Source organism: Trichomycterus rosablanca, chromosome 26, assembly GCF_030014385.1.
Source record: "Trichomycterus rosablanca isolate fTriRos1 chromosome 26, fTriRos1.hap1, whole genome shotgun sequence".
NCBI classification, from domain to species: domain Eukaryota; kingdom Metazoa; phylum Chordata; class Actinopteri; order Siluriformes; family Trichomycteridae; genus Trichomycterus; species Trichomycterus rosablanca.
The window spans coordinates 12664908-12688366 of record NC_086013.1 but is presented as its reverse complement, the minus strand read 5'-3'; the positions used below and the strand labels follow the sequence as shown (position 1 = coordinate 12688366).

The following is a 23459-nucleotide window of genomic DNA, read 5'->3' as shown; positions in this document are numbered from 1 at the left end:
TTGTTAAGTGCTGTCAAGTTGATCCCGACTCCTGGCGAGCATATGGATGGATGGTGTTTCTCTACAACACACTGTCTTTTTCATTATTCCTGATTGTAACCAATAAGAGGGCTTTAGTCTGGATCTGGACTTCAATTGAGATGTAGCTCCTAACCTTACTTATACAATTCTTAGTGCAGCACATTAATGAATGCTGTGTAATTTTTTTATTTGTTTACTTTATTTATTTACTTTAATTTACTGTGGGGCATAACCTAGTAAACTAGAATTTTCTAGGCCAATCATGCAAAATCAGATACTCCCTGAAGCCTCCAAAAGCCTGTGTGTGTATACTGTATATATGAATGCTGCAGATAAATGAAAGCTTGAAATACCGACTTGATTGGAAGATGACTGGCATATCTATGGGTGAACTTTATTAGTTTAGTTAAATTACACCATAGCATTAATTGGTCTTTGAAACGTTTTGTTAAAGAAGATAAATGTTCTGTGAGAACACTTTTATTATTGCAAAGGTCCAAAATGAACATTATCACCTTGTCCTTAAATGTTGATACTGGAAGACAAAGAAGAAAATAATTGAAGGACACAGTGTACTGTTGTAAACAAATTCAAAATGGAATCAATTTAGACATTTTCGGGGTTTTTTTTGCCCTCTGCAGTTTGCATCATTTGAGAAACATGAAATTAATTTCAAATGTACCATGGGCTTGGATTTGAGATAAACCAGCCACACAATCTAAGATGGACAAACCGAATCAAGACAGCATAGTATGTATTGTAGAGCTTTGTCACTTTTATTGTAGCACTGTCATAAAAACCATCTTTGGTCAAGAGGCTGAATTATAGTTATCTAAAGATTTTTCATTCTAAATGCCTATAAACAACAACAGCTCAGTTTTAGAACGGTAGGCTACACAGTACACTAGCTTACAAAATAAATCATGTTTTTTATTTATTTATCTGGGGACAGTGGTAGCCTAGTGGGTAGAGCTTTGGGCTATCTTCTGGAAGATTGGCGGTTCAAAAAGTGGCTCTGCTTTGCAGCCACTGCTGGGTCCTTGAGCAAGGCCCTTGACCCTCCCTGTTCCAGGGGTGCCAGACGATGGCTGACCCTGTGCTCTGACCCCAGCTTCCAAATAAGCTGGGATATGCGAAGAAAGATTGTTTGTTTATTAGGATTTTAACGTCATGTTTTACACTTTGGTTACATTCATGACAGGATTGGTAGTTACTCGTTACACAAGTTTAATCAGTTCACAAGGTTATATCGACACAGTCATGGACAATTTAGTGTCTTTAATTCACCTCACTTGCATGTCTTTGGACTGTGGGAGGAAACCGGAGCACCCGGAGGAAACTCACACAGACACGGGGAGAAAATGCAAACTCCACACAGAAAGGACCTGGACCGCCCAACCTGGGGATCGAACCCAGGACCTTCTTGCTGTGAGGCAACAGTGCTACCCACTTAGCCGCCGTGCCGCCTGCGAAGAAGGAATTTCATTGTACTGTACAACTGTATATGTATATATGACAGAATCTTCTATAGCTATATCTGTAGCATCTGTTAAATACGAATTATTTAGTAATCAATAATTATGAAATTATTGATTATTTAATACACAATGACTGTGTATTAGCTAACTGTTGGTCCCAGTTGAGAGTCAGTAGAAGCTGGTAGTGTGTGGTGGAGCAAATATATTTGGAATCGACTCATTGCTTCCCAGAACCCAGAACAGAGTTGAAATCGGAGTCGACTCACTGATCTCTGGAATCGATTCGCGCTTCCCAAATCCGCCCGTGTGCGTCTCTGTCCTCTCGCGATACTTTCTATGCTTTTCGCGTTCTCCCGCGAGATCACACGACCAGCCGCGGATCCAACATGGCGGAAGGTATGAAAATGAATTCTTGCTTGTTTTTGTCTTTTGTAGTGGTAGCGCGTTTCTTTTTTGGTCTGACTAAAACATAAAGAGTATACTGGTTTATGTTATATGACGAACGTGTGCCCGGTGGTACGTGGGTTGGTGTAATAAAGAGGCTATATTTTGTATAAATTGCTAAGAGGCTACGGGAGGCTCTGTGGACGGTGGTGGGCTGGGCGGCGGTTGGTGTGAAAAATTCGCAAAATAAAAAATACATTTAGCACTTTTGGTGAGTTTGTTGTAGTTGCTGATGAATTCTAACACCATGAGCATGTCAGGTGACTGTTGGCTTCTTGTAGGTTGTAAAGTGGTTTACAATCAACAATTGTCATTAACCAGTATAACGGTATTCCGTTCACTGTAGTGGTTAAATCCCACTTCTGTTGCTACTGGATATAGCTTGCGGTCACGGTGTTCCGTACATGTTTTAACTGAATCCAGACACTTTTTTGCAGCTGTATGGACAGTGTGACGCCGCAGCCGATGTACCAATGTTCATAAACCCCTGAGTAATGTCTAGATCTCAAGCACTTATTCGATTAAATTCTATTAGGTCAGTAAATGCCAGAATTAACTGCTTAACTCGATGCCTAAAGTGCTTGAAAGTGTTGATAGGAATTTATACAATCATTTACCTATTTTTACTAACTGTTTTATTCTGGTCAGGTTCGCGTGGGGTCCTGCCAGGACGCCCGTAACACATTCATTTATTTACTCGCTCACACTTTTGCACGGTTGCCTCACAGCAAGAAGGTCCTGGGTTCGATCCCCAGGTTTCCGTGTGGAGTTTGCATGTTCTCCCTGTGTCTGTGTGGGTTTCATCCAGGAGCTCCGGTTTCCTCCCACAGTGCAAAGACATGCAAGTGTGGTGAATTGGCGATACAAAATTGTCCATGACTCGAAGCTTGACATGAAACTTGTGAACTGATGAATCTTATGTAATGAGTAACTACCGTTTCTATCATAAATGTAACCAAAGTGTGTAAAACATGACATTAAAATCCTAATAAATAAATAAAGACAAGTCAGTCCACAGTTTTTGGTTGCTGGCAGGTAAACCGAGTATCCGGAGGAAACCAAGAGGAAATTACTTTGTAGCACACTGCTGTCCAGGAATCCAAACAGCAGCAGTTAAATTCTTCCAGACTGTTTGAATCTCGAGCACAATTTGATCCATATTAACCATTCCACTTCATAAAACATTGCTCGCACATTTTTTTTTATGTCTACTTTCATTACAAGACCAATTGTATGGATTCTGGTTGTAGTGGCACATCAAAGACACCACATGATTTGCATTGCTTTATTGATCCACATAAAATCAAGAGTACAATTGTTTGTTCTGGCCGTAAAAATAAATTATTTAGAGATGACAGTTAAACACAAGCTTGGATCAAAGCAAGTGTTTCAAACGGTACATCTGCGAATAAAACTCCTCCCTGCTCACAAAAACAAACATGTCAGGCTTCCATGCCAAATTACTAGCATCTCCCAATTTATAATATTCTAATGTTATAGTATTGTACAATTGTAATGTAATTGTTCAATAAATGTTAATTATGGCTGAAGCTTGGGTAGTGCAGAGGTCTAACTCACTACCACACCACTACAAAGTGTTAAAATCTCAGAGGAGCCACCAACCTGGTCAGCCGTCCACTCAAACGCAGTTGACCAAGGTCTTTTGCCTTCAATATGTAATTTACAGGACTGGTCAGGGCATGTGTGGGATTGGGATGGGGATGGAGTGTCACATTTTGTATTGCAGGTGTTACAGTGCTTCAATCTTACTGCATTTACAAGACATTTATTGTTGCTGACTATGTGAAATATACTGTGCAGTAAAATATCGGTGATACAGGGTATATTTTACCAACATTGTGTAACATTTTCTGACATAAATTAGAATTACTAGACAGTGAGAAACATTCAGTTAAAATGCATTAAATAAAAAATTCTAATTGACACGTGATAGCTGACTTTCAGACCTAGTATTCATTTTGGAGCTGTCTAAAACTTGAAGCTAACCTTGATCATGATCTGATCATGTGATTTTTGTGTCTTTTATTTTCCCTGTAGTAGAAATGTGTATATGAAGTCCAGTGTCAGCACAGAAAGTCATTTTTATTATCTGTTGTATCAGACAATTGTTATATGTTCCTTGTCAGAAATGTCACTGACCAGACCTGTTTGTCTGTAATGTTTATTTTTAAAGCTTTCTCTTGTTTGGAGATAATTTTAAATGGTTTAATTGTTTTGCTTCTATTCTAATTCATGAACTTAAATTATAATTGATGACTAAAATTGATCAGTACATTTAATGCCAAGCTTTTTAAATGCATTGAATCTTCATTGTCTTGTAAAATACAACATTTCCTTTCCATGTCTATAACCCAAGACTGTGTTGCTTTAGTTACTAAATGATGGTTGTGTGATCAGGGTGTTGTGCTTTGCCTACTTCTATTGGCTAGTCTGCTTTTACACCACTTTATGGTACATATTAACATCCAAAGGAACAATTCTGCTGACTTTTTTGCCTAGAACAGTAGTGGTGGGGGTTGGCTGAACTTAGCCCAAGTGGATTAAAGCGAATCTTATAAACTGTAATTATATCAAGAGTGAAAGTAATTACTCTGTGTATGGAACTTAACATAATTCTATGGTCCATGTTGCTGTTATTGTAGCATTCCCCTTTCCCTGTAGACCCAGTCATGTGGTTAGGAGTAACACTATCACAGGGGCAGGTCAAAAGCAAAGTGTTTTCTCAGCAAATTACAATTCAACATGCACACAGATGGATAATCCAAGAGTAAAGAGGAAGGAAACAAGGCTGGCAGAATTTATGCTAAGCAGTCAAATTCCAGTTTCTCTCGCTTTAGGGAAGTAACCCTAATCAGGATGAGGAAGATTTCAAATTGAAACGAATTTTGAAAGATGTAATGTGTTTAAGGGAAAGTCGTGTGATTATTGTGTAAACCTGTTTGTGTTTTCTTTATGATTGAGATGATGTAGCTCTACAGGGACTGTATTTCCCATTCACTTACTTTACAGCCTGGTTTATACTAACTGGCTTCTGGAGAGCAGCCCAAATGATCACCAAATTCCTTTTTTTGTTTATGAAAACAGTTAAAGTCTCTTAGCTAGTAATCATGCACAGTGAAAGCTCAACTTCTTTGACATGGCTTTATATATAAAATTCCAAAATTAGTCAAAACTAAATGTCTGTCAAACTGTATTGATGATAAACTACCCTGAGCCGTTTTTGTACATATAGATCATTTTTCTTTTAAAACCAAATGACCTGTTTCAAACTGTATACTACATTACTAACTAGTATTAAAAAAGTTACCCTACTCCAAGGACATAGCTATGAATTAAACAGTGGGGGAATCTACCAGATCTAAACATTCTTGCCATATTCACAACTGATTGAAACCTTACACAAAGCTAGTGAGTGGAATGTGTTTATTCATAATTATTACATCATTATATTGAGGGGGGCATATTTCATGGGGGTGGCAGCCTGGCCCTACTGTGTACAATAGTATACTGTTTGGGACACTGTGTCTGCTTTCAACACACTCATACCACTCATACCATACCAACACAGACCATCAGCCATTTACACTTATCTTTTGTGTGCTTCTGGTTCAGAGAGGGATTTTATTTGACTTCACCCATCTTTTAAGCCCCAAGGCTTTTTTAGTCCCACAGGAAGTCGTTTTTTTTTTTTAACTCAGTCTGCAACATCAGCTGTTTTGTGTCTTGATTTTTCTCTGGAGTTGTCTGTTCTTTTTGCTCCTACTTCTGTCATTTTCACCCCAATAATTTTGACTCATCCTTGTGTGTGTTTTGGCCCATTTCTGTTTAACCGTTTTGTCCTTTATCCATTTTATGTTCTTGTTCTTTTACACCCTTCCTTGCACCCATCCTCACTCTTAATGGTTTCACATTCTCATCCCTCTGTCTTTCCCTGCTGTGGTGTTCTGCAGAGGAGGTGCAGAAGCTGCAGAAGCACCTGTCCCTGCTTCGCCAGGAGTATGTCAAAATGCAGCAGAAGCTGGTAGAGACGGAGAGGAAGTGCTCCATGCTGGCGGCTCAGGCATCTAGCTCCGCCTCCTCTCAACCCAGCGACTCCTTCATCAGTCGCCTGCTGGCCATCGTTGCCGACTTTTACCGGCAAGAACAGTACAGGTGCGTAGTTGTGTGGCATCATGACTCATTGTCTGTCTGGGCCAAACTGGTATTTGTGTTTGAGTCATGTGTAGCGAGCTGATAGTAACCCATTTACATGACAAGATTGAGAGGGAGTTTTGAATAATTTGCATGTATATGCTGTGTTATAAGTTTAATTGAGAACTGTGCCATGTCGCAGTGATCTGAAGGTGAAGGTTGGAGAAGAGTGGCTAAGCGCCCATAAGTTTGTGCTGGCAGCACGCAGTGATGTATGGAGCCTGGCCAACCTGGCTTCAACTTCTGAACTGGACCTATCAGGTAAGAATATGAAGGTAACCAAAAAGAGTTATTGGTTATTGGTTTGATTATTGGTGCTTGGGTCACAGTGGTAGCCCACCAACGCTAAGCTCTTAAACTTCAATCCCAAGCGATGCTATTGACCTGGCTGGGTGTTCAAACAGATCAGCTAGAAGTAATTTTGTTTTAATACCATGTTTTTGAAATGGGACGTCCAGTGACGGCCTGGCGAATTAACAATTTTACATGACCACTTGAGTAATCATAAATCCAGCAATCAGATTGTTTGTGTGCATCAATGGTCAAGCCTTTTTCTCATGTTCCTTTCTTCTACTTCTACATCTCCACCTAACGCTTGTGCCGCCCAGAGGCAAAGCCGGAGGTTGCCATGGCGATGCTGCGCTGGGCTTACACGGACGAGTTAGAGCTGAGCGAAGACGACGCCTTTCTCATCGACCTTATGAAGCTGGCCAACCGCTTCCAGCTTCACCTCCTACGAGAGAGGTGGGCATGTCATGGCACCCTAGACAACAATTAAAAGTGACTCAAAGATGTAGTGAAGAATCTGCCGCTTTTGCAGCAGCTTTAGCAATGTTGTCATTTTGTGTGTTTGTTCATTATCATAAATGAGTTGCTCTTCAGCAGATTGAGAGATTATAGGGGTTTGGTATTACAGAGTTATCAGGTGGGAGCTTGGGTGGTGTCGCGGTCCAACGTGCTAGCACACTACTGTAGAGTGTTTGAATTCGAGCAGAGCTATCAACCTGGCCGCTGCAATATGCGATTTTTGAGACTGGTCCAGGAGCCTGCTTGAGTGCAGAGAGTCAGATGGATCTTGGCTCTCTGTCCGCGATACGGCTCTGTGCGTGATCAGGTTGCCTCCAGACTGGTAGCAGCAGACTGGTGATTTTTACACACTTTGTAAGCCTGCTGTTTGTAAAACAGCTTAGTTGTTATTGCTGAATACTGTACATACTCACAATAACCGCACTTATAGGTGGTGGTCTGGCAGGGTAGACTAGCTAACCTTTCAAAAAGCTGCCATTCTATAAAAGTGCCACAATTAAATGTACTGAGCTCTATGGGCAATTTTTCATCAGTAGGAATCACATGGTTGTGCACTTAATTTCATGGGCATCTTAGCAATACGTGTGAATAAATAGTTAATCCACTAATTATAGGGCTAATTATAGTATATTTCAATATACTTTAGGCTGGCAGGGCATGTAAATATACTGCGTTATCTTTAAATGTTTTATCTTTGAATGAGAGACTTTTTCCTCTTCATGTTTGTAGATGTGAGAAAGGAGTAATGTCTTCAGTTAACGTGAGAAACTGCATCAGGTTTTACCAAACAGCCGAAGAGCTGGACGCCACCACGCTGATGAACTACTGCGGTGAAATCATCGCCAGCCACTGGGTGAGTCATGTCGGTGCGAGTCGTTAATGTTAACTCTTTATCATAGTGGGGGAAGGAATGTCTGGCTAGTCATGTCTTTCTAGCTGATGATTGCTTAGCTTTCACATGTGTCCTATGTCAGTGTAACATACTGATTTTACAAGGGAAGGTCTTGCAGTCAGTCTAGACTTGGTGGGTTCATTCAAAGATTGTTGGGCCGTTCATGCTGTGTTTGACTGCAGCTTTAACCCAAGAAAGCAAAAGCCAACCACAAATGTAGGATTTTTTACTACAAAGTCTGAATGGCCTCCTTTACTCCAAGTTAGGCACATGATATTATAGTTACCTGCTTGGGGAATGCTCACCCCCCTGCCCCATCATGACTGTGTAGACGCCAACTGGCCAGTAGCACCGCTTGTGCTTTGAACCCTGGAGCCCAGTGGGAGAGTGCTAGAATAATTTACCGCTGTGCTACCCAAGCACCCTACCAACAGTGACTGTGTATTTTAAAATTTGCAATTTTTGACACTCCTTCCATGTTTTCTCACTGGCAATTAGGCAGAAAAAAGGTGTTCTTCTAACTCATTCTGCTCTGTTACAGGATGACCTGAGGAAAGAAGACTTTAGCACTATGAGTGCACAGCTGCTCTATAAGATGATCAAGTCCAAGACAGAGTTTCCACTACACAAAGCCATTAAAGTGGAGCGGGAGGACGTGGTCTTCCTTTACCTTATAGAGATGGATTCTCAGGTACACACAAGCAAAGCATAGCAAGTGTTCATACCAGCCAATATTTGTTGCCAGTTCTTAGAGTGCAGATTAGACTGAATTATTTATTCTTGCTTGCTCTGGTAGTTGCCTGGGAAGCTAAATGAGCTGGACAACAATGGAGATCTGGCTCTGGACCTGGCCTTATCCCGAAAGCTTGAAAGTATCGCTACCACACTAGTAAATAACAAAGCAGACGTGGACATGGTGGATCAGAGTGGCTGGAGCCTCCTGCACAAAGCTATTCAGAGAGGTAGGATGTCAAATAACATTATTATGTGCAGTTTATTTGCCATATATATATGTGTGTTAACTGTCCACTATATTAGGAACACCATTATAATACAGTGTATGACTGCCTGTATACTAAATGCTGTGTTGGGCAGACAAGTATAAACCCACTCATGCCTGATAAGGGGTGAAGGACCCCCCGCAATGTGAATCATGCAACATCTGCTAACGGAATGCTCTGCCTAGAGCCATAAGAGTGATTATTCTATGGTAACACTGCACTTCATGTCACCTAGACGAGAGAAATCTGAATATATGACATACGATTACCTGAGAGTTGATTCATTTCCATGCTCGTAAATGTGTAAATTAATTTGTTTACTTTTGGTTCTTTTGATACATATCCTTTACCAAGATCTAAAGCTCATTCTCAATTTCAATCTGTGTCGTTCTTCAGGAGACGAGTTTGCCGCCACCTTTCTGATTCGTCACTCGGCACAAGTAAACGCAGCCACCGTGGGGGCAGTGGAGACACCGCTGCATCTCGTTTGCTCCTTTAGTCCAAAGAAACACAGCTCCGAAGTGATGAGCGGCATGGCCCGCATCGCAGCGGCTCTGCTCAAAACCGGTGCCAACCCCAACATGCAGAACAGCAGAGGACGGTGGGTAATGGGTTCTTTAGAAATGACATATACTTTTGTGATACTTACTACCGACTATTTAAGAACATCATATATGAAAGCCTCTGCTCTTCTAAGAGGACTTTATACAAGATTTTAGAGTGTGTCTAGGGAGATTTGGGCCTGTTCAGTCAACAAAACCACCAGTGTTGAACAGGAAAGTCTAACCTGTAATCAACAGTGCATTTATTCCTAAAGTTGTTCAGTGGGGTTGAGGTCAGGCCTCAGGAGTTTAAACCATGTCTTTAGAAGGCTCATATTGTGCACATTGCACATTAAGGTACTGGATTAGTATTGGGAGGTTGCTGGTTCATGCCACATTACTGCCAGGCTACTACTGTTGGGCCCATGTGCCCATGCCCAGGTTTCTTAAATTGTATACTGCCACAGTTGTTAGTTGCTTTGGATAAAAGCATCTCTAAGTGCTGTAAATGTAAATGCACATGGGCACAGTCATGCTGGAACAGAAAACGGCCTTCCCTAAACTGTTTAATTATGTAGAAACTATTTTTTTCTTATTTAAGCATCTGTTATGTGGGTTTTTTTTTTTTGTGTGACTCTTCTTTTAATCGTTTAGAACACCTTTACATGAAGCAGTCCTTTCTGGAAACGAGCCCGTCTTTAACCAGCTCCTGCAGTGCAAACAGTGAGTATCAAATCCCATTCAGGTCTAAATAACCTCATTTAAACTGGTCATGCTCAAATGCTGACAGCTTTATGTTGTGACCTGTTCCCATCCTGTTTAGGTTGGACATGGATTTAAAGGATCACGAGGGTAACATGGCTCTGTGGTTGGCCCTTCAGTACATCACTGTGGCCACCGATCACTCCGTCAATCCCTTTCAGGACGACACACCTGTGGTCAACGGCACCTCGTTTGATGAGAACAGCTTTGCGGCTCGTCTCATACAAAGGGGCAGTGATCCTAACGCTCCAGATGCCACAGGTAACAGATGTCATGTTTGGTCCTGTATAAACAATAATTGGCTCGTATGGGGAAGGCAGGGTCAGAGGGATTCCTCATGACAGCTGCAATTATTACCTCTGCTGGCCGGTCAGTGGCGCACAAATACTTGTGGGGAATTGTGGAGATCAGTGTGTGGCACGATTCTGACCACCATATGAGACCGCTACTGTGCACGTTTCGGAGCGGGCGTGTGTTACAGCCCTCCTCTGTCAGGAGCAGCAGAGACAAAATATGATCGGGTAGTTGGATAAATGTTAATGATTGCTGAGTAATGGCGGCTGTTTATTGGTTAAAAAAATGTAGTTAGGACTGTTTGGTGCTCTATTAAAGCCGCTTTTCTCGCTCCTAGCATATGTGAAAGACTGGAGTCAGTAATGTGCTGAGGTGTACAAAGTTTACATATATTGCCCTGTAAAAAGCAGCTCTTTGTGTTTCCTTTAGGAAACTGTCTCATGCAGAGAGCAGCACTTGCAGGCAGTGAGGCTGCCGCCATCTTCCTGGCTACCCACGGGGCAAAGGTCAATCACATTAACAAATGGGTGAGTTTTTCAGTCAAAATGTATGCTCATTCCACCATGGCTGATCAGACAACACATATTTACATACTTTTTACACTTAATGATGTCAAAAGATGTAATGAAACCTGGCACACAAAAGGAATTTAAGTTAAAAAATTGGCAAAATCTGAGCATTTAAATGCACAATTGATGGGTAAAATAATCTTCACACCACTATATATTGAAATAATGGTGCTTTAAATCATTTGAACACTCATTCTGTTCTGACCCCTCACTAGCCACCTAAGGTTCTTTCTTCTTGACTCGTCCATCCTTTGTTCTTTCTGAAGGGAGAGACTCCTCTGCACACTGCATGCCGCTGTGGATTGGCAGCACTAACAGCCGAGCTTCTACAGCAGGGGGCCAATCCTAATCTACAGACCCACACTGCCCTCCCTGACGCTGGGGATCGAAGCCACGGCGTGTCCCTACAGAGTCCTCTGCACATGGCCATCGTCCACAACCATTCAGACGTAGTGTCTGTGATACTGGAGCAGAAAGGTATGTTCGGAGAGATGGAGCAAAGACACAAGCACAAAAAGCTTAACATTTAGTGAAAGAATAGAAGTCACATGCTTGCTTTTGACCTTTTCTTTCACAGCCAATGCTCTGCATGCCACCAACAACCTACAAATCATCCCAGATTTCAGCCTTAAAGACTCCCTGGACCAGACTGTGCTTGGACTTGCTCTCTGGACAGGTACAGCTGATTTAGACCCAGTAATTTCAGCCAGTAAAAGATGGTGTCTTGTATTTTTACTGTTTTCATTAAAATCCAGGGTAAATACCTAAAATGAGTCTTTAACAACAGCATGTTGCTAAGTTTACGTATCTGTTTTGATAGCGGACAATACATCATGATCTGTCAGGATGATACAAACGGATTGAGTATATGAATTATAGCTAAGTTAATTTCTTTGTGCTGCTTTGACAGGTATGCACACCATCGCAGCACAGCTCTTGGGTTCAGGAGCAGCCATTAATGACACAATGTCTGATGGCCAGACTCTCCTCCACATGGCCATCAAGCGACAGGACAGCAAAAGTGCACTCTTCCTGCTGGAGCATCAGGCAGATATTAATGTCAGGTAGGTTGCTCATGGGTGACAGAACAGCTCATTATGACTGATGTGAGAACAGTGTTGTGGTTTCTGCTAAGTATGCATGTAGTATCTGTGGTTTGTGGGTTTATCTACATTCAGGATTTCAGCTTGGAGATAAAGCTCAGTGGTTTTTTATTCTATTTGAAGTAATACCTGGTTTGTTTTCGGGGGTGTTAAACGTAATTTCTAACAATAGCACTTCGAATTGGACCACAGCCCACAGACCTGGTTATTAAGCTGATAACTTCAGCTTAAAATCAGGTGTGTTTTGAGGTAGAACGCTAAACTTTGCAGTACTGTAGGCGGATACCTCTGGTCTGATCTTGAGTCGGACATTAAATACATCTTCCTTTCTCAGGACGCAGGAAGGTCAGACAGCCCTGCAACTGGCCATCAGTAACCAGCTCCCACTGGTGGTAGATGCCATCTGCACACGTGGAGCTGACATGTCTGTGGTAGATGAGAAGGGGGATCCTCCACTGTGGCTAGCCTTGGAGAATGGCCTGGAGGACATCGCCTCAACACTGGTAAGAGGGTCTAGGAAGGGTGTTCCTTTTAATTCGGAAATATCTTTTAATTACTTTTCATAGTATGATCCAAGTCTTTGCAATCTAATATTAATATTTACAGTAATGTTTAATTTTAGAATTTCAGATGATAGTTATTGTTCATTAACATTTTCATTGCCGTTTGCAACCTACGGCCAGCACTTTTATACTTTAGGCTTATAACTACTGGACAGTGAACTAAGGCCACTCTTGTGGGATGCACTAAGGGATTAATGTTGTGGCCCATTGCAGCCCAGCTCACAAAAGCTTGAGGAACTGTCTTAATTGCTGGTTTTGTTTTGAATAGGTCAGGCATGGCTGTGATGCGACGTGCTGGAGTCCAGGGCCAGGAGGCTGCCAGCAGACGCTGCTGCACAGAGCCATTGATGAGAACAACGAGGTCTCAGCCTGCTTTCTCATACGCAGGTCTGCTCATGTGCACATCGTATCATAGACTAGTACTTCAATTTTTTCATTTGCTTTATTGTTGCTTGTATAACTTGGTGTTTAGGTGTAAAGGAGACACAGTAGAAACTTTTAGGTATTTTTAACATCTATATTACATATATTTATTGCTTATATATCCATATAAATATTAGATTGTGTGGGTCTCTTTTTATGTTTCTCAGTAATTCAGTTACACTTGCTTTCTGACCAAGAGTGACCAACGTCTGAAACTATGCATGAATAAATTTAACATTAAAAAAATACTACCTATACACTTGGAATTTCTTGCTGACCCTTACTTTTCTCTGTGCATGTCTGTGTGTGTTTCTCAATCAGTGGCTGTGATGTAAACAGTCAAAGAAGACCCGGTCCTAATGGGGAAGGAGATGAGGAGGCCCGGGATGGTCAGAGCCCTCTTCACCTGGCTTCCTGCTGGGGCCTCGAGGAAGTGGTGCAATGCCTGCTGGAGTTTGGAGCCAACGTCAATGCACAGGTCCAGTAAACACTGCTGGTGCAAACGTGCCTCACATTTATCACAGACAATAGATTGTGTGCGTTCTTCTAATTCATAGTACTTGTGTATGTGCAGGATGCTGAGGGGCGGGCTCCAGTCCATCTGGCCATCAGCAGTCAGCACAGCGTGATCATCCAGCTGCTCATCTCTCACCCAGATATACGACTGAACCTAAGAGACAGGCAGAGCACGACGCCGTTCGCCTGTGCCATGACACACAAAAACAACAAAGCAGCAGAGGCCATTCTGAAGCGAGAGCCTGGAGCTGCCGAGCAGGTGGGACCAGCAGGGTATAGCTAAACCAGGAAGGTTTGCAGTTTCGTGACGATTGTACATTTTTTGTGAGAAACGTTGTGCCGCAGTGAATGCTGGGATTGCCTTCACCACTTAGGAAGCATTTAGTTAGAGTATAGCTTTTAAATAAGGCACCTTATAGGCAGCATTTTAAGGCATCTAAGAATTTAGACAGATTTCTTTTCTGGAGAGTGTAGGATGACATAAAATGTGTCTATGTAGAGAGATCACTAGGTTTTCAAATAGACCCACTTTTTTAAAGCCTCATGTTTAAGGTCAAGGTTAAGGTTTAAGGCTGAGCAAACACACTGATCACCCGGTCACTTGGCTGTACTCTCTTCCTTTTCTTCAGGTGGACAACAAAGGACGGAATTTCCTCCACATAGCTGTGCAGAACTCGGACATCGAGAGTGTGCTCTTCCTGATCAGCGTGCAAGCAAATGTCAACTCCAGAGTCCAGGACGCTGCCAAACTGACACCGCTGCACCTCGCTGTGCAAGCCGGCTCTGAGATCATCGTCCGTAACCTGGTAAGCTTTGTGTATGATGGGACCCGTGCCCAATTCTTTTTCCATTTTTGCTCTATTTTTATTATTATTATTGTACTTTGAAGACATGGTTCATGTGTTTTCTACTTTTATTTGTGTGTGTAGCTCCTAGCAGGCGCCAAAGTGAACGAGCTGACCAAACATCGTCAGACAGCTTTACACCTGGCAGCACAGCAAGATCTGGCCACTATTTGCTCTGTCCTGATCGAAAACGGCATTGACTTCACCGCAGTTGATGAGAACGGCAACAACGGTATGTTTCTGGACTAAAGTACAACGTGAACTTTTATCTCACTCACAGAACCGTATCAATGCTGCTGGATATAAAAAGCTCAAAACTATGCATTGTGTTTGTTCTTGTTTCAGCCCTACACTTAGCTGTGATGCAGGGTCGTCTAAATAACGTCCGGGCGCTTCTCACCGAGTCAAACATCGATGCAGAGACCTACAATCTCAGGTGGGGTTAACACACACAGATGACATGGTAATGACATGGTTAAGTATGTTTTTCTGGTCTGAGTGTCTTTGCAGTGTTGAGAATGACGCATTACCCCAAATGTCATCTGGTCAATTTTTGATAGATTAGTGGGGTACAGGGAGTAACACAGTGTATAAAACGACAGCTGGGCTATAGTCAGATAGTACAACCATGAAGTTGGTCTGTGTAGTGGGTGTAGCTTCTTAAATATAAATAAATATAAAATACATTTGACAGGTCTATCTAATAGGCTGTTTGCTTATCCCACCAATGTACAATTGTGTCTGGGTTGACGAGATTTGAACCCTGGATCTCAGTGGTAGTGGGCTAGCATATTTCATTGCTGCACTGAGCTTCTTAACTTGTTTAGCTGTCTCGTTGTATTGCCATCTGTGGTTGTTTTATTATTTTTCTATTCTACATTAAATGAGATTCTGACAGACACCTTCCTCTGAACGGTTAGCACGCCTGTGCAGAAAGCAGGGGCCAGAAGAGGAGGGCTGTGCACGTGTCCGAAGGTGGTGGGTACAGCGACATGCTCTCCTTGGATGCAATCGGGTATCCCTCAGCAGCGGAAGACAAATTGACTGATAAATTGGGAGGAAAATGGGGAGAAAATGCATTAAAAAAGGTGCTTAATGTTGTTGAACTTCTTTGCTACCTTTAGAGGCCAGTCTCCAATGCATGTCCTTGGACACTATGGGAAAGAAAATGCTGCAGCGATCTTTGAACTCTTCTTGGAATGCATGCCAGAGTATCCTTTGGATAAACCAGACAATGAAGGAAACACAGGTTAGTCACACAGCAACATTCATGTCTTAGAAAAGCTCTTTTCAAAAATTTCTTTACTGTCTTTTTTATGTTTGCACACATGGCCAAAAGGCTTATGGACACAGTTTATGAAAAGCCTAGGCGATTTGCAGTTTCTAACATACTTAAACTATCCTTTTCAACACCAACAAGCATAATTTACTCAGATCACTAATTTTCCTTAGTCTCATACTTAATGTAAACACTCACCAAAGCTCTTTACTTATTCTTTTTCTTATTACTTATATTACTTATTCACTTATTACTTATTCTTATTCTTTTCTCTGCTGTAGTTCTTCTGCTGGCGTACACGAAAGGAAATGCTAATCTTTGTCGGGCCATCGTGAGGGCTGGAGCTCGTCTGGGCGTCAACAATAATCAGGGCGTAAACATCTTCAACTATCAAGTGGCCACCAAGCAGCTTCTCTTCCGCCTACTTGGTACAACACAACACAAACAACACTAACAAAAGTGTTAGGACACCCCATATGTCTTACACTCGCATGATGCAGTAATGGACACACGATTGGCTGTGTGTCTGTAGGGGGAGGGACAATGGTTGAGAAGGAAATTTGTCAACTACTACAGTTATAGGCTCTACTGGCTGGTTGATCTCATGGCACCTGCACAGGTCTGAGATTTTTGCCTCTAGCGGGGGAAAAGAAGTGATTGTTGGTAACAATCATGTCTAAATGATGCATGACAGTCTACCGTCATTCTCATTTGGAGGGGGGAGAAAGAAGCGGCAAAAGGGGGAACAAAGTTGTGATTGGATATGTCTATATTGGATGAGAAAGGAAAAAATAAATAAACAGATTTCTATTTAGACGGCACCCAACACGGATCACGTTTTTATTCATTTTGTCTTCTCTATTTCTTATAACAAAGATATGCTTTCCAAAGAGCCCCCATGGTGCGATGGCTCCAACTGCTACGAGTGTGCTGCCAAGTTCGGAGTCACTACAAGAAAACATCACTGGTATGTACAAATTAAGAATAAACCAGTTCCAAATATGATCACGAGTTCCTTACTGACTCTTTTCATCTCTAATCTCTAAACTTGTTCTCTTTGTTTTTTTTTTGCCTTTTCTCTTTTCCAGCCGTCACTGTGGTCGCCTGCTTTGCCACAAGTGCTCCATTAAGGAGATTCCCATTATCAAATTCGACCTGAACAAACCGGTTCGCGTGTGCGATATCTGCTTCGACGTGCTAACCCTAGGTGGAGTATCCTAACACAGCACCGGGCGGGGCTGATCAGCAACGAACACACTAAACTGCACACAGTGGCTAAAAACCTAGTGAGGAAAAGAAAAGAAAGAACGGACAAAATGTTGGACAGTCTGAGTCAGTCTGATCAAAACGACAATAAAAATGGATGCATTTACTAGTTCCTACAGCAAAGGATCAAATCAAGTAGTGGAATGCTATTGAAGTGGTATTTGTAGATCTAGTGGGTTTTGTAGGCTGATTACGGGGGTAGCAGCATGGGAAACGACCTGTAGAAGATACACTATATGGACAAAGGTATTGGGACATCCTTTTAATTTTTGTTTCAGCCACAAATTAGGTGGCTCGGTGGGCACTCTCGCTTCGAAGCAAGAAGGTCCTGGGTTCGATTCCCAGGTGGAACGTCTGGGTCCTTTCTGTCTGGGGTTTGCATGTTCTCCCCATGTCTGTGTGGGTTTCCTCCCACAACCAAAGACATGCGGTGAGGTGAATTGGAGATACTAAATTGTCCATGACTGTGTTTGACATTAAACTTGAACTGATGAATCTTGTGTAACCAGTAACTACCTGTTCAGTCATGAGTGTAACCAAAGTGTGTAAAACATGACATTAAAATCCTAATAAATAAATAAATTAAGCTTCACTGAACAACTTTGGAATGAACTGGAACATCAACTGATGATCAACATCAGTGACCAGCCATACAAATGCTCTTTTGACTGAATGGCACAAATTCCAACAGACATACTTGTGAGAAGCTTTCTCTGAAGAGTGTCTGATCACATAGGGATAAAATAGGATACCCAAAAAGCTCACACTCAGGTGTCCAAATACTTTTAGCCATATAGTGTATTTGCAAAAAATGATGAAATGTCAGTTAGGTCCGTCTTAAACAAGCATTAGTCGTGTTGTAAAAGATCGTTACTGAATATGAATTATTAAGGAAGATGAATAAAATATCCACTAGTAAGAGCATATGGAATTCTACAGGAAAAATGATTCATTCTTTGATTCGTGTGATTCCACTTAGATAAAACGCTTATTTCTTTACACTAGGCAATGAATATATTGGTTAAATATGTATATGGTCAATACCTTTTAATATTCAAGCTAATTATTTTGTGTGCATGTTTTTACGCATCACTCTGATGAGCACAAAAATACAACTGTTAACTTTTTGACTTACTGTATAGCGTCTTTACGCTCAGTTTGTTTTTTTACAGCAGCTATATGTTTGCTGTTGTAGAAATCATGTAGAAATCATCTTTTTGTATCTTGGCACACACAGCTGAGTGAATAGGCGTAAAAGACAAGCCGTTCTAATCCTCTACTGGCAGATGGCACCAGATCAGTCAAAAGAATGTGGCTGTGTTCAGAATAACAGCATATTATTCCTGTATTAGAATGCAAAATCAAATACAATATGCTCATATGACTACCAAGTAAAGTGCATTATGGGATCAGTAGTTCATTCCTTGAAAAATACTCCTCACACTTGTGCAGATGTCAGCCAGATAAGTTTGGATCTTAGATTGTATATGTACTCAAATAATCTGCACTACTTGATTCCTTTTTTTAGAGAACTGAGGACAGTGGTAGCTCAGTGGTTAAGTTACTAGGCAAGTCCCAAAAAGGTTGTTTGTTCAAGTCCCAACACAATCAAGTTGTTGCACCCCTTCAGTTGCTTGCACTGTATTTGGACTTGCTGCGGTGGGTGGAGTTTGCACGGTCAGTACTGTATTGCATTTGAACACAGCCTTTCTGTCGCCATCTGCCGGTGAAGCGGTGGAATTGCACGTCTGACATAAAATTCTGCTAGATTCCAAATGAAACCATGTTTTTTTCACAGCAGATTTCTTATTATCTGGTACATTATCACACTATTACAAACCCAAATGCTCTTACTAGTGGATCACTTGAGTGGTCCAGAGGGTTTATGCCTTAATCATGTTTGCCTGGTGATCATTTTTACAGTCTTGTGCTAAAGTCTGGACATCACTGGTCAAGTTACATGTGCACATTTAAATGCACAATTTAACAGTGCATTAAAATAAACATGACATTCAATACATGCAAAAGTTGTGGTATTTGTATATGTATTTTCCACAATGTGAGCAATTGACCATGAAAAATAAGTTAGCACGGTTTGTACTGTATAGTATTTGAATAGTCGTTCTGTCGCCATCTGTCTGTAGAACTGTGGAATTGCACGTCTGACCAATAAAAATCACAGTTCAGTACTCATATGTGCCAACTTATAACTGTACCAGGGGTGTCAAAACTTTACACAAGACTGTATTTTTAGTCTAGAACAAGAACATTCTAAACACTTTCCAGCACCTGGTCATGTTCTTCTGAGGAATTTATTGTCCTGGATTTGATCAGTGTGATAAAACGTCACCATATTTCAGTACAGAACATGAATTTATAAATTATTTCATCCTGATTGTTCCATGGGTTCATCCCACTATATTTAGCATATACCATATTTATGAAACATTTGTGAAATGTCACTCTTCAACCCAAGTAAAAAGCAAAAAACTTTCATGTGAAGCCAGAAATGGACCTGGTTAAACTTGTAAACAGAGCTTTTAGGTGTAGAGTTATGATCAACTGCCTTCTATGCATATGCACATGTATAATTTTATCACACTCATAATCATGATTTATTCACGTCAGATCACCAAAGGATACATTCCATATAACTAACCAACTAGATTTTGGTGAATCATGCTCGTTTGTGTATTATTATTATTATTTTTAATCTTCAGATCTGCCTGATGTTTTAAACTTCTCTCCTTCTTGATGCTAAGCTGCACTTTATCGTATTAAATTTTTTTACAACATTGATTGTCCAAAAGAAAGGTGATGCTCATGGTTGGAGACACCGCAGTCTGTTCTAGGTAATGTTTAATTGTACAGCTTCTTGTATGATATTTTTGACCACTACAACAGTTTTGTACTAAACGCAGGTTGTGCTTTTTGTCAGTGTGACAAACCTTGCCTCTGTTGGATCTCTTATGCACAATGTATCGTATCTGTATGCTCAGATATCTAGCCTGTCATTTCCTCTAGTATCCTTTTCAAGAAAGGGAAGACAAATTTACATTAAGGTCATCAGACAATTAAAAAAATTGATTAAAACACTTGTTGTGACTCATTACTTGTTTACTTAAAATGTGTACGTTTCATTTATTTAAAAGTAGGCTATTTTTTGCATTCTGCATCTCCTAGTCTAGTCATATCCATTTCCAGATTGTGAATCTGCTGCTGCTTGCACGACCCCTGATCTTAAACATCTGTAGCTACTTCTTCTGTGTTGCGTACAGAGAGCCACACAAACTCAGTGTGACTCCCCATAAAATAATAGGAAAAAAGTGAAAAAGCTTAACAGTAGATCACACTATACTCTGTATGTCTCCACCACGATAGTATGACCAAAAACACACAATATAATAGATTAAATCTAGTATATTTTTAAATGCCCACCACTTGTTCCAAGTTAATTAATTTAAAAATAAACAATATGATCACCATAATTCCAGATAATAAAGTTAAGCTCCACTTTATTAACAAAGTTATGCTACTGATCAACAACACATGTAATGTCTTGCTGAATGAGGTGCTCTGTCCCAAACCGCATATGGTATATACTCTGTAAAAGTGGAGTACATGGTTTGTGATGTTTTATTAGTTTAGCACACTAGTGTACAGACTGAACTTAACTGAGTAGTGAGGAGCCACCCACATCCATTCACACAGATGTCGGGCTCTTCTCGCTGTTTGCACCTTTGATTATGAATGATCAAATATTGCTTTTCTTTAGCTGCCCATCAATGTAATACTTTGTACAGACCAGCTGGTAAACTACATTCTAACAACATAGAAAAAGTAACCACAGTAAAAAATATTCATAGTTCCGGATAGTTCATTCGTGACCAAGAAAGCAGGACTCTGAGTGAGGTGGACAATCCTTATACTGCTGAAGATTTGGATTGCTTGAATGGGTGTGGTCATCCACTCGTACACATACGCAGCGTGTATGGCCTACGCCTGGCTTAAAGAGCATTCTGGGAACACCAGCCCATTCTCTATGGACTCCGCCACTAAAACAACAAAACAGAGATTCCAGTGTTACTGCGTGATCATGCTGATGACATTCCAAAAAAATTCAACAGTTGAAAACTGAAAATGAATGTTTCGGTTAATTATTTTTGTTAAACAATCATCCATAATCTTACATTATTAAAAATGAGTACAGTAATAATTTTAACAATAAGCAAAAGAAAATTCAATATTTAGATTGCAGACGTGTTATCATGTGGAGGATATACTGGAGTACAAATGTGTTTATATTCACATTTGTGGTCAGTCACCTTTTTGTAGAGCACCATACACGTTTTCCTGCTGCAGAGCTCCACTCTGAGTTACAGGCTGGGTAGAGCTCGTTCTCCTTTTCAACCTGGGCTTTCTGTTTCAGTCCCTGAGCCAAAGCGACTTCCACCTGCAGCAGGGCATCTGTGGGCTTCCCGCTGTCGCTGTAGAACCGGCCAATCAATCTTCCTGTTGCACAGGGGTTCAAACGAAGCTAATTGTTTAAAGAAACTGCATTAAACTATTTACACTGTAAATCACTTGGACAAACGATCATGGGCAGTTTGTTAAATGAAAGAGTGGACAGCATTTACAGATGAACTTCATTCAGTTACTTGTGTAAACAGCTATAAAATACAGTAAAACTAAAAACTCGCTGTACACAGCAGAGCAGAAACACTTATCTTACCTACAGGTGTGTAGTCCTTCTGGTAGAAAGCCAACCAGTCGTAGAGTGCCACTATTTGAGATGGAGAAAGGTCAGACACATCATCGGTCAAACCTTCCTCAGTGAAATCGCCCGTAACGAAGGCTTTGGATGCATCTCTTCCTAAAAAAACAAAACCCAATGTGTTTTGTCAAACTAATTGGTCTATAATTATAGGACATACTTCAGGATATTGCTAACTGCTCCCCTTTGATACAGTGTGTTTGTGTGTCCTGATGGCTGATCAAATACCTCTGAACCATCTTAATGCCACACAGATCCTTACTTCCTACACACAATCAGTTCAAAAAATTGTAGCGTTCTTAATGTAGACAGGCTGACAAAAAATGCATTAAAAACATTTAGAAATTGACCAGGGCTGTATAACTTAGATTGTTAAACCTCATCATCTATCTTCATCATGGATTAACAAACACGTTTAGCCAAAGCGACTTACACAATGAGCTGAACATGATGAGCAATTGAGGGTTAAGGGCCTTGCTCAGGGACCCAACAGTGGCAACTTGGTGGTGGCAGGGCTTGAACCGGCAACCTTCTGTTTACTAGACCAGCACCTTAAACACTGAGCTATCAACTGCCCTAGTACTGTGACAGTATACATTCCAAGCAATTGAGGGTTACGTTCCTTGCTCAAGGGTCCAACACTTGCTTCCTGGCAGTACTGGGGCTTGAACCAGCGACCTTTCCATTAATAGTTCAGTACTTTAACCACTAGGCTACAACTGCCAACAACAAACGTTATACTTATGTAAAAAAGCACAAGATCATAAAAAGCTATATTAATTATTTACACATTATGGATTTTCAATAAATACTCATTCCACGAAAATGAGTCGGCTCACAACATTTACCTAAACGAGTCCCAACGTTCACCTAAAAGAACACGATTCTGACGATCAACCATGGAGTCAGCTCACGGCGTTTCTAACGTTCATTAATATCTACAAAGAATACAGATGTTAACCTACAAGAATCTGCTCCCAATGTTCACCTAAACAGCTGTCTTTCGATGTGTACCAAATGTAACCGACTCCCAAAATTCACCTAAAGAGTCGCTTCTGACGTTCACTCAAAGGAATCGACTCCAAACGTCAACCTAAAGAGTCGGTTCCCGAAGTTCATCCGAAAAGGATCGACTCAATGAACCGCCTACTCAAACAACACTGTTCTGGTGGCTTACCTGCAAAGGAATGATAACTTCGACCTGGACCGTAATGTCTTCTTCCCTTTTCAACATTAAACACCTGTCCTAAAATAGCGAGGTACAGTCCTTTGCTGTTCTGTGTCCCGGTATAAAGAGACAGCTCGTCCTGACTCAACAACCTGTCCGACTCTAAGCTCCCAGAAAGCCATGAGGTTAAGAATGTAAAGGTGTCGGGAACCGTCCATACTGCTAAAGCCACTGAAATAAGTGCGATTACATACTTCAGCATTTTATCTCTAAATAACTGCGGCAATTAACATGTAATTAATTAGACTTAATTACAGAAGCGTAATCCAGTGCATGTCGCTGTGTTTTTCCGGGTCTAGATTGCTCGTGTTCGAACCACATCATGTTCACTTCGTAGTGCACTAGTTAGGGGATTTCAGTTAGGGGACTTTTATAAATCATATCTGAAACACAGCACTGAGCTGAAGCAATTTAGTGTCCAAATCACATAACATGGAATA

General features: G+C 41.0%; 2 protein-coding genes across 2 annotated transcripts; one reads left to right on the top strand and one right to left on the bottom strand.

The window, feature by feature from the left end:
- Nucleotides 1-1879: 1879 nt before the first annotated feature.
- Nucleotides 1880-20112, top strand: ankfy1 (ankyrin repeat and FYVE domain containing 1). Its single transcript, XM_062988255.1, has 25 exons — nucleotides 1880-1895; nucleotides 5915-6116; nucleotides 6298-6416; nucleotides 6764-6899; nucleotides 7692-7815; nucleotides 8396-8545; nucleotides 8651-8816; nucleotides 9252-9456; nucleotides 10052-10120; nucleotides 10221-10420; nucleotides 10883-10980; nucleotides 11289-11499; nucleotides 11600-11698; nucleotides 11933-12086; nucleotides 12460-12628; nucleotides 12957-13075; nucleotides 13433-13589; nucleotides 13686-13886; nucleotides 14257-14433; nucleotides 14557-14704; nucleotides 14818-14908; nucleotides 15597-15721; nucleotides 16033-16179; nucleotides 16628-16718; nucleotides 16840-20112. The coding sequence occupies exons 1-25, from the start codon at nucleotides 1886-1888 to the stop codon at nucleotides 16970-16972; spliced, it is 3501 nt and encodes a 1166-aa protein (XP_062844325.1). The 5' UTR covers nucleotides 1880-1885; the 3' UTR covers nucleotides 16973-20112.
- An 18-nt stretch (nucleotides 20113-20130) lies between these two features.
- Nucleotides 20131-23303, bottom strand: LOC134303014 (neuferricin). The gene is made up of 4 exons (XM_062988256.1): nucleotides 22969-23303; nucleotides 21750-21890; nucleotides 21343-21529; nucleotides 20131-21072 (listed from the first exon to the last, which is right to left on the bottom strand). The coding sequence occupies exons 1-4, from the start codon at nucleotides 23219-23221 to the stop codon at nucleotides 20895-20897; spliced, it is 759 nt and encodes a 252-aa protein (XP_062844326.1). The 5' UTR covers nucleotides 23222-23303; the 3' UTR covers nucleotides 20131-20894.
- Between the last annotated feature and the right edge of the window lie 156 nt (nucleotides 23304-23459).

What these genes read in the sequence shown, in the direction of transcription:
- LOC134303014 (XM_062988256.1), bottom strand. Translation starts at nt 23,221, where the DNA reads ATGCTGAAGTATGTAATCGCACTTATTTCAGTGGCTTTAGCAGTATGG. An exon ending in GAAGGACTACACACCTGTAG is followed by an intron (nt 21,530 to 21,749) that starts GTAAGATAAGTG and finishes CCTGTGCAACAG; the next exon opens with GAAGATTGATTGGCCGGTTC. An exon ending in GTATGGTGCTCTACAAAAAG is followed by an intron (nt 21,073 to 21,342) that starts GTGACTGACCAC and finishes TTGTTGTTTTAG; the next exon opens with TGGCGGAGTCCATAGAGAAT.
- ankfy1 (XM_062988255.1), top strand. An exon ending in TAACGCTCCAGATGCCACAG is followed by an intron (nt 10,421 to 10,882) that starts GTAACAGATGTC and finishes TGTTTCCTTTAG; the next exon opens with GAAACTGTCTCATGCAGAGA. An exon ending in GCAGAGACCTACAATCTCAG is followed by an intron (nt 14,909 to 15,596) that starts GTGGGGTTAACA and finishes TGCTACCTTTAG; the next exon opens with AGGCCAGTCTCCAATGCATG.